This window comes from Ceratotherium simum, chromosome 17 (assembly GCF_057802395.1).
Source record: "Ceratotherium simum simum isolate JZ-2026a chromosome 17, ASM5780239v1, whole genome shotgun sequence".
In the NCBI taxonomy this organism is placed as follows: domain Eukaryota; kingdom Metazoa; phylum Chordata; class Mammalia; order Perissodactyla; family Rhinocerotidae; genus Ceratotherium; species Ceratotherium simum.
Window position 1 is genome coordinate 56034374 of NC_141916.1, and position 17808 is coordinate 56052181.

At 37.1% G+C, this 17808-nt stretch overlaps 1 protein-coding gene across 1 annotated transcript in view; it reads left to right on the forward strand.

Annotated features, from left to right (window-relative positions):
• The window catches only part of AKAP3 (A-kinase anchoring protein 3), a 28939-nt gene that overhangs the window by 143 nt on the left and 10988 nt on the right, over positions 1-17808 (forward strand). Inside the window, exon 2 of the mRNA XM_087442876.1 lies at positions 8780-8875. Within this exon, the coding sequence (XP_087299002.1) occupies positions 8780-8875 (96 nt within the window). The remainder of the gene's footprint in view (positions 1-8779; positions 8876-17808) is intronic.

Here is a 17808-nt window from a genome sequence, read left to right on the forward strand (position 1 = left end):
CCCAGGGGAGGGGGTGCACAAGAAATGAGCGGGGCGGGGACGCAGAGGGAGAACGTGAGGAAGAGAAATAGAAATGAGGAAGCGCACGTCGAACTCGCCAAGCACATTCTCTCCTTGGAGCCTTTGCTCTTTTCTGTTGCCTTTTCCTGACATGCTGACTCAGATGTCTCCACCAGCTCAAGTCTCTGCTTGCAGATGACTTCCTTGGAGACTTCTCTGAGATCTTATCCAGGGTGGTCATCATTCCATCTGTCTGTCTATTATTGTTATTACTTATCAAAGCACCTGACATATGAACCCAGAAATTCTTAACCTGCAGTGAGATTCATGAGTGGACTTGAGGAAGTCTGTGAACCTCCTGAAATGTTATGTAAAACTTGGTGTGTGTACCATTTGTACGTTTTTGTAGGAAGAAACTCAAGGTGGCTCTTTCTAGAGCAGTGGTTTGTAATTTTTTTTTTAACTGTGGACCCCTTTAAGTATTTGCATTGTTCTAGAAAGAAGTGTCTAGAGCCCAAGGAGATTCCAGAAAGATTAGACTAAACACTTGCGTTTTTAAATAGTTTATTCTGGTCAACCTCTCAAGATCCCCAAGTAGGGGACAGCAACCAGCAGCCTGTCCTGAGACATCTACTTTGGGCTTATCAGAAAACAAACTAGTTTGGGGGATCTTTCTACACATGATGATTCTTTCAGTGCTTTGTTTTTTCAGGAAGAAAGGAGTGTGCCTTGCTGGGGTGGACAAAAGAGCTGTAGTAAGTAGAGGTTACCTCTTATTAGGCTTGTAAGATTGGTTGTTCCACTCCACCCCACCCCTGCTGTTTACTGAGGTGTCACCTACCAAACTGAATTGGAAGAGTTAAGAAACTCTTGAAGAAATTTTAGCAGAGAAGTTTAATAATGCTATGTTGTCGTGTATTTCTTGGCCTCATCCTATGTTCACTCAGTACTTAAAATTTGCTAATGTTTGATTCTGGGGTCAGTATGAATATAAACATACTTTGTTGGTTCTGATAAATTGACAGACCCGGTTATCATCAGCAACCTCCTAACACCTGTGTGACATTGCCAGTTGTGTTATTTTATATCTCGAAGTCAAACACCGCCTCATGTTCTCAATACTAGTTTTTTGTGTGTGTGTGTGAGGAAGCCCTGAGCCAACATCTGCCAGTCCTCCTCTTTTTGCTGAGGAAGACTGGCCCTGGGCTAACATCCATGCCCATCTTCCTCCACTTTATATGGAACGCCACCACAGCATGGCTTGACAAGCGGTGCGTCAGTGCGCGCCCGGGATCTGGGCCTGCGAACCCCGGGCTGCCGCAGCAGAGCGTGTGCACTTAACCGTCTGTGCCACCGGGCCAGCCCCTTAATACTAGTTTTAAGGTGACATGATATAGTTGAAAGAGCACTGACTTAAAACTCAGAATGTTAGATCCCAGTCCTAGTTCTATCAGTTATTAGTTTTGACCTGGGAAAGCTTATACACCTGTCTAGCAGGGAAAATGATACCTGCCCTGTTACCTCAAAAGGTTATTGTGAGGATCAGATGACATATGGAGGTGAAGGTGCTTTGTCAACTGGAAAGTGCTGTATGCGTGTACAGCCCTCCTCCTTTATCCACGGGGCATACGTCCCAAGACCCCCAATAGATGCCTGAAACCACAGGGTACCAAACTCTGTATATGCTATGTTCTTTCCTATACATACACGCCTGAGATCAAGTTTAATTTATAAATTAGGCAGTAAGAGATTAACAACAATAACTAATAATAAAATAGAACAATTATAACAATATACTGTAATAAAAGTCGTGAATATGGTCTCTCTCTCAATATCTTGTACAAATTTAATGCTTTTCCCATCTTAAATAGGCATTTGTCATGCACTGTGGCTATAAATTTTGCAGTTTGAGGTGCAACAGCAAAACTAGCACGAATTTCTTTTTCCTTCTTCATAATTTCGTGGATAGAAGATTCACTCTTACCGTAGATCTTAGCAATGTCAGCAAATGATTTTTTTTCTTTCCTTATTGAGAACTTTCACCTTTTCAGTTAAAGGAAGTACTTTACGGCTTCTGTTTGGCATGTCCGAATTGCCAGCATCACTATTGCACTTTGGGGCCATTATTAAGTAAAGTAAAGGTTACTTGAACACGAGCACTGCGATACCGCGACAAGCGAGCTGATAACCCGGATGGCTACTAAGTGACTAAGGGTGGGTAACGTATACAGCGTGGATACAGTGGACAAAGGGATGATTCACATCCAGGGCAGGACAGGGCAGGACAGAGCAGGATGGTGCAAGATTTCATGATGCTACTGGGAACGGGGCACTATTTAAAACTTATGAATTGTTTATTTTTGAAATTTTCTATTTAATATTTTCGGACTGCCATTGACCATGGGTAACTGAAACCGCAGAAAGCGAAACCGAGGATAATGGAGACTGCTGTAGGTGCAGTTCTATTCAAATACCACTGAAGTATCAAAATCATAAAATGTTAGAGCTGGAAGGGATTGTAAGAGATCAGCAAGCCCAATTTCTTTATTTTAAAGATGAAGAAACTGAGACCTAATATAAAAGATCATCAGTAGATAAATAACCTTGTTGAAGGAAGCCTGTAATAAATCAGTCAGTCACTTTTGAATTCATTAACAATTTTAATATTTCTCTTGTGGCCTTGGTCAGAGATTCTTTTTGCTTCATGGAAACTATGTATTAGTGCTATATTTAATCATTCATTAAGAGTACTTATGGTACATTTCCAAAGAGAATGTACTAGTAATAAAGTCCTCCTCAAGCCTAGACATTGCCAACCAAATGCCTCTTGGTCTGATTTATCCCAGTACACTTCCTCAGGTCAAGGCGTTGCAGAGGATGGATTAGTGTTACGGTAGCTCTGACCACCTAAGACGAATTATAACCCAGAGTTGGTCAGTTTAGGCAAAATATCCAAAAATTTACATTTTTACAAAAGGTAAGATGCTTATGATTAAGAAGAGTCCAAACTGGATGCCACAAAATGAAGTGATTCCATGGGCTTTGCATAAAAAGTTTAGGAGACTCTCAATTGTTTTATTTCTTACTCTCTGCACCCATCTAGATTTGTTAATGCATAATACTTACTCTGTTGTAAGTGGAATCCATTGGCAAAATTTCCCCCTCCCATATTCCTTACCTAAATTAGACAATTAAAGAAGAAAATTAATCCAGAGAAAGCAAGCCCAGTCCTTCCAAACTAAGCATCAGAGCCTTGGAGTGTATCTTCATCCCTCCCCTTGTCCTTTGAGGACTCAATTTCTGGTAGCCTCACCACTGTTGCCATAGAGACAATGATATCACCAGCGTGATTCTGATGTCACTCTCCAGTCCCAACAAGGAGGAGGTACATGGAAGGCTGGGGGAGGAAACAAGATCTTGAGCTGAGCAAGAACATCCCAGCATCTTCATTGACTTTAAAAGTATATTCTGGAGTCTTCTGTGGTTCACTATTCCAGTGCTACAGAGGTAGGAAATCCCCTTGGACTGATAAAACAGTCCATTTGCTGATCTTTTGTGGTTAAAAGGGAGAATTCAGTGACAAGTGATGGGTAACTTTTAATGTTCAACCCAGCCTCCCTCTTTGCCCACTCAATTTTAATTTTACATCAGAGTCTTCCGGAAATAAATGAGCCTCTCCCTTAGCAGCATTACAGCTAAACCTCCCATCTTTGCTTCTGAAGTTTTAATTTTGTTGCAGATTGGCCAGATCTCCTTGACTATCCTTTTGGGGAAATGAGGGGCTCTTACCCCCTGCTTCCCAATTTGAAGATGAGACTGGAAGCTTGACTATCTGCTGACTTTTCCTCTTCATTGTGTGGCTATTCCAAAAGTTTTTTCTTTCCAGGGCTCTAATAGCAAAATCAGACTGGTATAGTTCTGAGTCCTGATTCTCATCCACTTTCATCCTCTCACTATTATTTCTAAAGCTTTGGCTAGACAACAGAACTGGAAAAAGGCAGGATATGTACAGCTATGAGGAGAAAGTGTCTGTGCTAATGGGGCACTAGAGGAAGAAGCTGTGGAAAGGGCAAGTGAAAATACAGGAGATCCACAGGAAAGCTTAACAGTGAATGACCGCTGAGATACACGCACCCACACTTCTGGTCCTTATTAAACAAAATCAATTGAGACTAATTTCACCAACAATCAAATCTATTGAGTGTCTACAATGTGCCAGGTGCTTAGAGAAAAGAAGTGAGAGAGCAAAAGAGAATGGATATAATAAAATATATTTTTCCTTTTTAAAACTAGTAATAAAACCTGGTTGAATAAAATTCAAAACTTCATCAGATATGTGTCCACCCCACAAATGCTTCATTTATGCTGCCTGTAATTTGAGCTTTTCTGTGAAGTTAGGAACCTTGAGTAAACAGGGACCTCTTGTTTATGATGAGTACAGGAGAAAATGTCTTGTGATGAAGCTGTGGTCTGGGACGCAGCACCATACCCAGACCCTGGTGTCTCCCCGGCTGGCATTCGTGCTTTGCACTCCTCCTTGATTGTTATTATATCACACTGACATTTTTAAGGAACATTTTAGGTCAGTGCTTATATTGGCCACAGGATCCGTCTGTTGGCCATAGAAAAATTTCACAGCTTCCAGGAGGTTAACCTTCAGAGCTGTAATATTTAAAGGACTACATCCACTGGTTTTATATATTCCCTTTCTGGGCCTCGATTTTCTAATCTGTAAATTGAGTGTGTTAGAATAAGTGGTTTCTAAGGTCTATTTATCTTTACATTGTATATACTCAGCTTTCTTTCCTCACCAGATTTAATAGATATCACAAAGCATCCTTTTTTTTTTATTTTCTACCCTAACTCAAGGATATTATTCACCAGATTTGAAGTTAAGAAATTTATCCATTCATTGGCTCCATTAAACTCTTTAGATTTTCCTTCCCTCTTTTCCATTTCATTATGGGAAATATATACAGATTAAGAAGCCTGAATATCATTATCAGCAAAAGGTATTTAAGTACCTCTTTATATATACTATTATCTAGGACAATTTAGGGAGTTTAAAGTCTAAAACAAGCTTCGTGGATGCAGATAAACATGCAGAAGATATAGAAAATAGAATGAAAACAGTAGGACATATGTAAGTGGAAGTGTTTGCTGGAGATAGATGACTAATAAATTTACTTTCTGTTTATGAAGGAAGTACAAGAGCAATTTTGAGATGTTCATTTATTGGTATTACTGGGATAGGAAGGACAGTTAATAAATCATTGGATAAGTATTCACCCCTTGGGTAAGTCTCTGGGGTGAACTTATCCCCCAAAGGAGTCAAACTTCAAGTAAGCCTGAATGTATGACTTACCACCATAGCAAACTTGAGCAAGCCATTTCTTTTTTGTTGTCAGATTCTCCAATTTAAGAAAGAAAAATTGAGCTATCTGGAATTAGATATAGGCGGTATTCATGTATTCCTTCTTTCAGCAATTATTCAGCACCAGCTTTACGATACTAGCTACTATGAGGGATACCAAGATGAGTAAGAAAATGCATCTGCCCTCGTGAAGCCATCTAATAAAGGAGATGAAATATATGTGAGCAATTAAAATACTAGATAGGATGTAAATTGAAACAAAATATGATGGAAATTTAGATGAGGGAGCAATCTCATTCAATTAGGTGTTTAGAAAATATTTCATGGATAGGATAAGCTTTGACTTGGGCTATGAAGTAAGGGTGGGATTTAGAGAGACATTATTAGGGGGCTGGGTGGATATTCCAAGATGAGAGTACAATGCACTAATGTCTGCTATTTAAATGTCTTAATAAAGATAGTATAAGGAAGATAATTGATCTAGAAGCTGGTTTTAACATTAACTATGAATTCCCTTTATAAAAGGAGGACGTATATTTCCTCTCAAGTCCTGAAAGGAATACTTACAAAGTGATTGGAGATCCATGAGTTCAGGGCACTTTTTCTCCATTCTGGCTACTTACCTTCTGACTTCCTATTCAAGCATGTTTGAGATTAGGCTAAAATCTTTCAGTTTGCTCATTGTTAAATAAGCCTATATATCAATGGTTTGAAAGTGGAGGATAGCAATAGTCATTTCAGAAATGATTGACCAGAAGGTGAAACTTTTTTTTTGCCATTTGGGAACCATCAAACTGCACCAAGAATAAGGTCTAGACTTTAAATTTGAATGTCATTTTTGCTCATCACTTGTGTACTACATGTGAAAAATAATGAATAAGTCGAAACATTGTTTGGTAATAAAAGCAATACGGTTCATATGTAAAATTAGCTATTTTTATTTGTGTCTTTCCATTGCAGATTCCGTATATTACATGGCAGGAGGGGTGGGTAAACTTAGGGATAGTGAAGACAACAACAAATTAATCAAGAGCTTTTCTCATATCTCAGAACCTGTCCTCAGTGAGAGTAAGTGATCACATAACTTCCTTAATTTTTGTAATTAATTTTCATCATTACTTTTTAATTGGGCTATGTAGCTTAAATAAGTCAGTAGATCCTATTGATTTTATCATTTTCTATTAGAAGTAATTCATTAGGATGAAATATAAACTGGAGATTAAGAAACATAAGTTTCTGGCTCTCACTTGCACTGTCAACAGTCCAGAACAGCCTGTTTCCAAGTCTTCTCATACTTTGCCCAAGTAATAGTACCATCTGTTCCTTTCTTCATGGTCATGATTCAAGCATAAGAATATATATAATAGTGAGCTGTTGAGGGATAATATGGGGTTTAACTTCATAAACATTAACAGCTTCCTTGTTAGGGTTAAAAGAACAACATTAAAATAAGATACCAAAGAAGGTTAGGAAATCTCAGAGAAAATTTTTAAAGAAAAGAATAAATAATTGTCTTTCTGGAGCTGGCCAGTCTTTCTCAGAGAAGATCTCTCCAAATAAGCCCAGGCCAAGGGAGTCTCATTTCTAGATGTACATTAGAATTACCCAGGAGCTTTTAAGAAATTCAGTGCCTGAGTTTCCCCACCCAAAAACTATTGAAAAAAGATTCTCTGGGGGGTGGTATCTCAGATTCAATATTTTTAAACAATTCTCTGGGTAATTCTAAGGTCTAATCAGTGTGGAGAACCCGTTGCTTACCCAAGGAATCTGTTGTATTACAGCATCAGGATGAGTAAAAGAAATTTTCCCTAACTCAGTAATCTGAGTTAGTGCTTGGGTATGAAAATGAGTACAAGTCCTTGTGGGAGAAAGAACAAGTAGCTCTTGAAAGATCTTATATTTTCTTTTTAATAATTTCTCATAATATTCTATATAATAAAAATAATATATCCACTTATAAATAAGTTTAAATCATGTATGTAATCTGTGTTTGATTTGTGTTGGTTTTATTTTGAGGGAGGATTCTACCCCCACCACAGCCCAAAGTCCTTTAAAACAATTATTTCCAATTAACCAGATATTCAACCCCTAATAATACTCTACTTATTTCAAGTAATTCTTTATAAAACATAGTTTTACTCTAAAAAATTAGGATAAACTTTTGGACTTTATTATAACAGAGCTTTAAACCAGTATTTTGTTGGAAACAAAATAGGAATATTATGTCTGTCTCACAAAGATGTTTAGGGACACTGGGGAGGAAAAATTGGCCATCTTATCCCCCCTTGCTTATTGAGAAGTATAGATATAAGGAAATAGGTTTATAATGAAAGAAGTGAAACTTCAGTGTGGAAGCCTGGTAATGGAAGTCTGGCATGGAAAAAGAGGGCAAAGAGAAGCTTCTTGTACTTGTAGATTATCAGTGGGCAAATTTCATGATAATCAGCTGTGTTTTCAAAGACTACCAAATAAGATGTAATACTGTGGAAAATGGATGAGATTAAGTCCAAAGGCCAAAGGAGTACCTGGAATAGGGTCTCTGATGCTCAGTTGTGAGGTGAGGCGTTATGTATAATAAGCAGCAAGTATAAGCAATTCTTTCAAGAAAAATGGCTACAAATGAGAGAAGAGAGAAGTAGTAACCAGAGGGAGTCTTAGGGTGGAAGAAGACAACTAAAATGAATATCAGCTTTCTGGTTTGGAAAACTAGGTGGATGGTGGCATCATTACAGAGGTTAGGGAATGCAGCAAAGCGTTGGGAGAGATGAAAGAATCAACATCAGCAAGGGCATCTCTGCATCCATGGACAAAGACCCATTGGATGGTGCTCATGACATCTCTCTTCCGGCATTCAGAAGTTTGGCTGAGCCATGGAGACTGAGAATTCCCCCAGGATACTTGGCTAACTGGAGGAGAAATTAGTCTTAAGGAAGAGCTATTAGACTTACTGCTAATGTTAGTAAGTTAGTGCTCTAGAAATTAATTAAAAATGAAGCATATATTACTTTAAAAATAAGTTGGTGGGACAAGAACAGGCAAGGGAGAAGTAAATTAATTCTATTTTGATCATGTTATGTTTTGAAGATGTGGAGGGGATGTCAAGCAAGGACACAAAGAGCAGGACATGGCTGCTCAGGTTCATGCGTGAGCAAATCTGTATTGAGCACCTTTAGCATGTACCAGCCACTGGCCTCAGCACTGGAGATACGTATGTTTAAGAAACTTTTCTGCAGTTGAGAGCTGAGGATGAAGATACCCAGAGTTAAGTGGGCCTGAAGTAGCTCTTGGGATAGGTCTCTATTGGAAGCATTGCTCCTATTTTCCACACCTCAGCCACTTACCTTATTTCTCCTTACTCTCATATAACTTGCCCTTTTAATGACTCTCATTTTTTTCAACTTTCAGATGTCAGATAGGGTTGACTGGTTACAAAGTCAAAATGGAGTATGCAAAGTTGATGTCTATTCACCCGGAGATAGCCAACCCCAGGACTGGAAATTGGTAAGGGTCAACCTCCTTATAAATACTGGGTTAGGAACATATGGGGACCTTATATTAAGGCAGCCTTATTCTCTCCACCACCACCACCCACCGCTTATTTTTGAAGATGGAATTCTTGGGGGAAAAATGAACTGCTTTAGAACAGAAAGTTTCCATCTAGAATTTTTTTGGAAAAAATTCCTTTAATATGGTATTTAGTAGGAGAAATATGCTATAAATAATGAAAAAACTATATATTACAGCTGTAAAATTTTGTTTCATTTTCAAACAGAAAGGGATTGTATTTCAAACAGAAATGTCTCCAAAGTTCATAGATACTATTTTCTGAAATGTAGAGTGCCTCAAAATTCTCAGAACTATAAACATTTTTCTAAGTAACATTGTCATTCTGCCTTCATCATTCAACAAACATTTATTAAATACTTAGTATCAGGCACTGTAAGTCAGAACATGGAAACCATACCAGTAATTTAATATGTAAAAATTGTTTAGTAAAAGATAGTTAACTAAGTTAACTACTAAAAGCTGTAAAAAAGGACTCTGAGAGTTCTAGGATTAGCAAATGCAGAAAGCAGCTACTGCCTCTAGGCTGAGACAGTGAGTGATCGGGGAAGAGACTGAGAACTCACAAAAGCTCCCTCTCCCTCAACCAAGGCAGCTTCAGATCTCTGGAGGATCTGAGGATCCACAGGAATATGCACACTTGCCAGAGGGCACAGCTGAGCCAAAAGGGAAGCCCTTTCCTCCTGCTATGACCCTGCAGTGTCCCTCCAGTGTCCTCTATTAACAAAGCCAGCTGCCAAAAGTGAAACATGTAAAGGGTTCAGTTCCAGTGTCACAAAGCAAGACAAAGAGAGGTAGACTTGGAGTTGAGAGATAATAATGGATAACTGGCACAGACACTATGCTAAGTCTTAGGGTCAGAGATATACAAAAAGACAGAATTCTCTCCCTTAAAGGATTTCATAATCTAATGGAATCACTCTTGTCATCCTCATCCTTAGTATTAACATTTTTCAAACACCTGCTTTCATGTAATGTTACATGACCCATCTTCTATTTGTCCAAAATCTATTTGGTATATCTTTACATAGCCTAAGAGAGAAAACATTAACAAAATTACATAAGACATTAATACATATTGATAACAAATATCCAATTACTACAGAGTAAGTGCCAACCAAAAGTGCTTCTACTAGGTCTTTTATTTACCTCTGCCCTTTCATTTAGAACAACAAAAGATAGACAAGTTTCAAAATTAAATCAAATTAACAAAAATTTCTTGATTTTTCACTAAGTAAGAAGCACTCTGGGGGATGCAAAAAAGAACAAAACAATTTCTGCCCTCATAGACCTTACCATTCATTTGGGAAAATAAAAAATACACCTGTGAAAATATAAATATAATTTAAAAACTCTAAATAACTGGTGGACCCTAATTATGAGAAGTTCATCAGCCACTATGGAAAATGGTATGAGATTTCTCAAAAAATTAAAAATAGAAATACCATATGATCCAGCTATTCCACTACTATTTATCCAAAGAACGTGAAATCAGTAATTCAAAAAGATATGTGCACCCCTATGTTCATAGCAGCATTATTCACAATAGCCAAGACATGGAAGCAACCCAAGTGCCCAAAAATGGATGAATGGATAAAGAATATGTGTTATATATATAAAGTGGAATACTACTCAGCCATAAAAAAACAAAATTGTGCCATTTGCGACAACATAGTTGGACCTTGAAAGTATTGTGCTGAGCGAAACAAGTCAGACAGAGAAAGACAAATAACGTATGAGTTCACTCATATGTGGAAGATAAGCAAACAAACACATAGATAAGGAGAATAGATTAGTGGTTACCAGAGAAGGGGGTGGGGGGAGAGCAAAAGGGGTAAAGGGACACATATGTATGTGATGGGTAAAAACTGGACTGTTGGTGGTGAACATGATGCAATCTATACAGAAACAAATATAGTGATGTACACCTGAAATTTACACAATGTTGTAGGCCAATATGACTCCAATAAAATAATTTAAAAAAAAAGAAGTTCATGATAATTTGCAAAATGGATTTTCTGGACAATAATTGCTATAGGTGTTTAAAGAACAGACCATTTAAGGAGGTGGTCAGGGAAAATTTTATAGTGTTTAATCAAGCTGGAGGTGAAGAAGAATAGGACTGGAGGTGTATATGAAAACTAACCTGCTAAAGCAGAAGATGGCTGAGGAGAGGAAATTAAACCTCTTAACCCTTTCCATATTCTCCTTCATGGACATGAAAAGTTTCCCTGGCCTTAATTAAGAAAGATTCAGAAATAATTTGGCATCCACCTTCCCCAGCTGCTCAGGATACTACTATATAAGAAGAGAAAGTGCTAAAGGTTGCAAGAGGGCAAAGGGATTAGGAAGAGATGGATGTTTGATGGTAGACTGCATTGATAGAAAAGAAATGTGGTTAGTCTTTCACTCACTATGGCTTCATCAACCACTTTTGCAAAATTCTTTTGGATCAAGTAGAATAATGGTCATAGAATGCATACATTTTAGGTTTAAAAAACATAGACAATAAAAACCCATAACACAGCAAGCTAAAACAACTCTTTAGATTCCATCATAAAGCTCTACGTCATGCTGTAGGTTTGTTGTTTTTTTTTTAATGTGCTGTGAAAAGAATGGAAAAAGATAAAAGAATATACCCCATATCTATATTATAATAAGACTTTCCTGTACATATTACAGCCCAATTATGGAAGCATGCCTATTTGCAGATAGTGTGCTTATCTATAAATAAGTAGGTAACATTAAGGTATAATTTTCAAAAAAGGGTAAAATCAAGAGTCCCAATCAGATATGGAAGTGAATGCATGTTAAAGATTTTATTTAACTCATGAATGAGAAAATTGGTGAGGTGTTACAATCAGTTCAAAGGAGAATTAAGAAAAGATATATTCATAGATCAGGAATATTGAAATGAATGTGCAAATAGAGGCAAAACTGGCCTCTTCCACAATGAGGAAGGAAGTCAGCTGAACCTCCATTGGACAGAATTTACATGTCTATAGACATGTAGAATTATTTTGCATTACTATCAAATATCTACAGCTTACAGAGTTGTGAAATAGCTCCCATAGAATCAGTATGTAGGAGGCTGTAGACAATGCTTAATCTATAGACTATGGACTATAGACAACGCATAGTTTTCTAGTGAAGCACAAATATTTTGTCCCTTCACTTCCCTCCATTTTGATAAAATGTCTCAAAATAAGGTAACTTTTGATTACAAAATAAGGCTAGTCTCATCAGATTTGGTCTGATTATTTACATAGGTATAGCAACTGGATAGACCTTAAGTTTGCTTTCCTGGAAGTTTTCATAAAGAATCCCAGATTGGACTTTTAAATAAACCATTATTTGCTGTCCTGAGACTAGGAAGTCAAGACTGAGAAACTCTCTCCACCAAGTTGTACCTGCAGTCCCTAGAAAAACAAACATGTACACCATTGGATTTCTCAGAAACTGTTGTTCCTAAATATAGTGTCAACTGCTTATATTAATCATAACTTTTAACCAAAGTACTTTCTATTCTTTCTATTTCACAAAGAAAACTGGGGAAGGGGAGGTGTATTATTATGAACTGTCACACACCAGCTAAAGTGCAGACTAGCAGAGCTCATGAACACACATAAGACAATTTTCTACAGCCACATACATCCCTTATACAACCTAAGTGGCACAAATGAACACATTCATTAACAGACCCAAAGATATAGCCTCCATAGTAATAAAAAATAAGAAGCAGGGGCTGGCCTGGTGGTATAGCAGTTAAGTTCATGCATATCTCTTCGGCGGCCTGGGGTTCACTGGTTTGGATCCTGGGCACGGACCTACTCACTGCTCATCAAGCCATGCCGAGGCAGTGTCCCATATAGAAGAGCTACAACTCTACAACTATAATACACAACTATGTACTGGGGCTTTGGGGAGAAAAAAAAGAGGAAGATTGGCAACAGATGTTAGTGCAGGGCCAATCTTCCTCAAAAAAAAAAAATGAAGTAGCTTTAGAGGCACTGATACAGCAACACCTCTAAAGATTAAAAAAAAAAAAAAGAAGCAAAAGCATATAAACTATGCTTAGCTATCAACATTTCAGTATTGTCTTACTTAGAAATGATCTAAGTATCCAATAACTATCTATTAATTAACTCAATTTAATACCAGTCCAGTGTTTTAAATTATATAAAAATGTTGGAAATTTGTCATCAAGCTGACATACTATAAAACATAATAACTGTTGATATAAAGTTTTTCAGAATAATTATTCAATTTGATTAAACACAAATTTATATTTTTCGTGATCTTAAACATTAAGTAGAAGTAATACTAGCTTATTGGATCTGTATAACATGTATAAATTTATGAAGAGCATATCAAAGTAAAATAAAAATGTACGATTGTATTATACTTAAAACTAATCAGAAAAAGCATAGCTATTTTTATTAAACCAAAATTATTAAACTAATCTTGTTTACCAAATGTTTACCTAACTTATGTGAACTTAGGTTCCTAAAAGATTTCTGAGTTATGTTCTATAAGAATACTGTTTCCAATCAGAATAAAGATCTTGTAATTTAAGAGACTTTATAATCTTATTAATACCATGTGGAGGTAGGGAGTCATTACTACTTACACTTAATGCTTTTCTGAATGACAGATACATAGTGATACAAATGCTGATAGACAGCTTATGGCCTCAATTCTAAACTTTCAGCCATTAGATTCAAATGTGCAGTTTTCAACAAAAAATCATAAGCCATATAAAAAAATGGGAAATTTTGGCCCATTCAAAATAAATAAATAAATAAATAAATAAAAACTGTCTCTGAAAATGATCTGATGGCAGATTACTAGACAAAGACTATAAAACAACTATCTTAAAGATGCTCAAAGAACTAAAGAAAAGATGTGGATAAAGTCAAGAAAACATTGTATGAATAAAATGGAAATGTCAACAAAGAGATAGAAAACCTTAAAGATAACCTAAAAGAAATTCTGAAGCTGAAAAGTGCAATAGATGAAATAAAAAATTTACTAGAGAGACTCAAAGACAGATTTGAGCAGGCAAAAGAAAGAATCAGCAAACTTGAAGTTAGGACAATGGAAATTATCAAGTCTAAGGAACGAAACAAAGAAAAGATTGATGAAAAGTGAACAGAGCCAAAGGGATCTGTGGGCCACCATCAAGCAGACAACTATATGCATTGTGGGAATCCCAGTAGGAGAAGAGAAAGAGAAAGGGGCAGAGAGAATATTTGAAGAAATAATGGCTGAAAAAGTCCCAAGTCTGATGAAAGGCATGAATATAAACATCCAAGAAGTTCAACCAACCCCAATAAGATAAATTCAGAGACCCACACTGAGACACATTATAATCGAACTTTCAAAAGACAAAGACAAATGGAATATAGACAGACATGATTTTTGTCACTTCCAGGCCTAGACCACAAAAGTCTCCCATTCAATCCTCCACAGTCTCTACTATTCCCCATACACTGGCTTGAAGAAAAGGTTCTGAGGTCCTAGGGTAGGGTGAAACCATGCAAAAGCAGAGCCTGAGTCCCTGAGTCACTGAGAAGAAGGTTGCTCCTTGAATGCCCTCTCTAAATAAAGCGATTGACAAATAAACCACTTTTGTTATACCACTAATAGTTCAGGGGCTATCTGATTTAAAATTAGCATTACTCCGAATAATATATTTTGCCTGTGTCATTTTGTTGCCAGGAATGCCCACCCTATTACATCTGACTGTCAAAATGCTTAAAAGTCTTCTCAAATGCAATTTCTTTCTCTAGTTACCAGCCAAAATTATCTCTCCCTCCTCTAACATTAAGTATATCTGTTTTTATTATTTTATAGCACTGATCATATAGTATTTAATAATATTTGTGTTCATGTTTTGTCTCTACAGTAAACTGTATGCTTCCAGAAGGCAAGGGTCACATTTCTTTCACCTTTATACATCCCACAGTATCTGGTAGAGCGTGTTGTACACAGACACTATATACATGTTGAATTATACAGGTAGTTTCTGTTACACATCCTTCATTTCCCCTAAATCACCTCTGCAATAGAGTGCTGTCAGGTTGATCCTCCCAGCGGATAGTTTGTACATTGGAAGCTGATTTTCCATTCTTGAATGCTGTCTTTGCTCTGACTCCAGCACCTTTGCTCTGTCCCCTTCTCAGACATGCATAGGCAGCTGTCTTTCCTAAAACTTCTTCTTAAAGCTAAATTTTATCCATGTAGAATTTCCCGCTTGTTATTGACCTTTGGTTCAGAAAAATAACCTCTTAAAAGATTCATTACAGAAACTCAGTAGTTTCCCCACACATCCCACCCAGTCTGACAGGAATGAATCGCAGAACACATCCCCTCACCATGCTTTCTTCCAGCCCTTCCCTTTTCACCCAGAGCACTGCTTCCCCATACATGTAGGAAGTCGGGTTTTATTCCCTAGGACTCCCACAGCTGGGTAACTATGTTTCACTGAATTCGCCTTAAGATCAAGCTTATTAACTTCTCTTATCTTCTCTTACCTTTTCTGAACTCTATTCTTTTTTTTGAAATGTTTAAGTAGTATTATCTATCTTATATACACAACTTTAAGTATAAAAATAATTTTGTTCATATTATCTCATTTAATCTTAAACACAATCATATGAGGTAATTATAAAAAATAATAATTACTATATGCTCCAGCAATTCCACTTCCAGGTATATATCTGAAGAAAACAAAATAACTACCTTGAAAAGATATCTGCACCTCTATGTTCATTGCAGCAGTATTTACAATAGCCCCGAAGCAGAAGCAACCTAAGTGTCCGTCAATGGATGAATGAATAAAGAAAACGTGGTATATATGTATAGGAAATATTATTCAGCCACAAAAAGGAAGGAAATCTTGCCATTTGCAACAACATGGATGGACCTTGAAGGCATTATGTTAAGTGAAATGTCAGACAGAGAAAGACAAATACTGTATGATCTCACTCAAATAATAATAATAACTCAGATACAGAGAACAGTTTGATAGTTGCCAGAGGCAGAGGGTGCAGGGGTGGGTGAAATGGGTGAAGATGGTCAAAAGGTACAAACTTCCAGCTTTAAAATAAATACGTCCTGAGGATAGCATAGTGCCTATATATAATAATACTATATTGTATATTTGAAAGTTGCTAAGAGTAGATCTTAAAAGTTATCATCACAAGAAAAAAAATTTGAACTATGTGTGGTTATGGATGTTAACTAGACTTATTGTGATCATCATTTTGCAATATATACAAATATTGAATCATGTTGTACACCTGAAACTAATATAATATTATGTGTCAACTCTATCTCAATAATAATAATAATAAACTTTCAGCCATGCATCAAAATAAACACAGGAGACAGCCCTGATGGCCCAGTTGTTAAAGTTCGGCATGCTCCACTTCAGCAGCCAGGTTCAATTCCCAGGCACAGAACCACACCACTCATCTGTCAGTAGCCATGCTGTGGCGGCAGCTCACTTAGAAGAACTAGAAGGACTTACAACTAGAATATATAGCTATGTACTGGGGCTTTGGGGAGGGGAAAAAAAGTGAGAGAGGAAGGTTGGCAACAGATGTTAGCTCAGGGTGACTCTTTCCCAGCAAAATATAAAAATAAAAGTTAAAAAAAGCAGGGAGGAGGGTTTGCTTTAAAAGTAAGTAAATAAATAAACACAGAAACACAAAACTCACCTGTCCAGAGATCAAAGAGCTCTTCTCCTTCCAAGTGGGCACAAAATTCGTAGTTGATTTGAGCTTAAGATGGGCAAAAAATGCTAGCAAAACTAATTTTCTGTTGTCTCTCACCCAACACAGGATAGATCTCTATAAACCATTAATCCACTAAAGAGATCACCAAATGGTCAGACAATAAAACCAAATTCTCCATCATTGCTGCCACCAATGATTATTGGCCATACAGGAACCAAAATGAAAACCAAAAGCAAAATTAATAGAGAGGAAAATTAAAACAAGAAAGCAGAATGTCTGTGAAGTTCTGTTGCCACTTTGGATGCACCTCTGGGGGCCAAGAAAAGACGCAGCTGGCTCACTTCTCTCACAACGACATTCACCTCTGTCAGGTGAATCTGTGAGGCATCGTGGCAAAGACTTCCAAAACTGTCAAAAGATTATTTTCAGAGAAGGGCAAAATAATGACTCTCACACATATATAAAAATAAACTCATGTTAAAGATTTTATTTAGTCATTAATAAGGAACTGGTGAGGTTCAAAGGAGAATCAAGAAAAAAAGACACATATATAGATCAGGAATATTGAAGTAAATGTGCAAATGGAGGCAAAACTGACCTTTTCCGCAGTGGGAAAGAAAGTTAGTTAAACCTTCCCTGGTCGGAATTAACATGTGTATCGACAAGAATTTATACTGCATTGCTATCAGTTATCTACAGTGTACAGAGTTGTAAAATAGTTCTAAGAGAATCAGAAAATGTGGAAGGGTATTCCCTAGATTATGCCTAGTTTACCACTGAAGCACAAAATTTCCTTATAGTAGCTATTATTCAGATTAGGAGAACCATTTAGGAGGACTTCGAAGCAAGCACTATGGCCCATAAGCAGCTTAAACTAGCCCTGTAGAGGACTGGTACAACTGCTTTTCTCTTCTTTCCAAGTTATCAAAACATGGCAGCGTAGTGTAGGGATGGAGAGGACCGATTTTAGAGTCTGAACTGGGCTTGAATACTAGTCCCCATCGTGTGGTAGCTGTGAGATGCCAGCCAATGTATTTAACTTCTCTAAGCCTCAGTTTTTTCACCTGTGAAACTATAAGAGTAATACCTGCCTTACAGGGTGTGTATGAGGATTAAATGAAATAATGT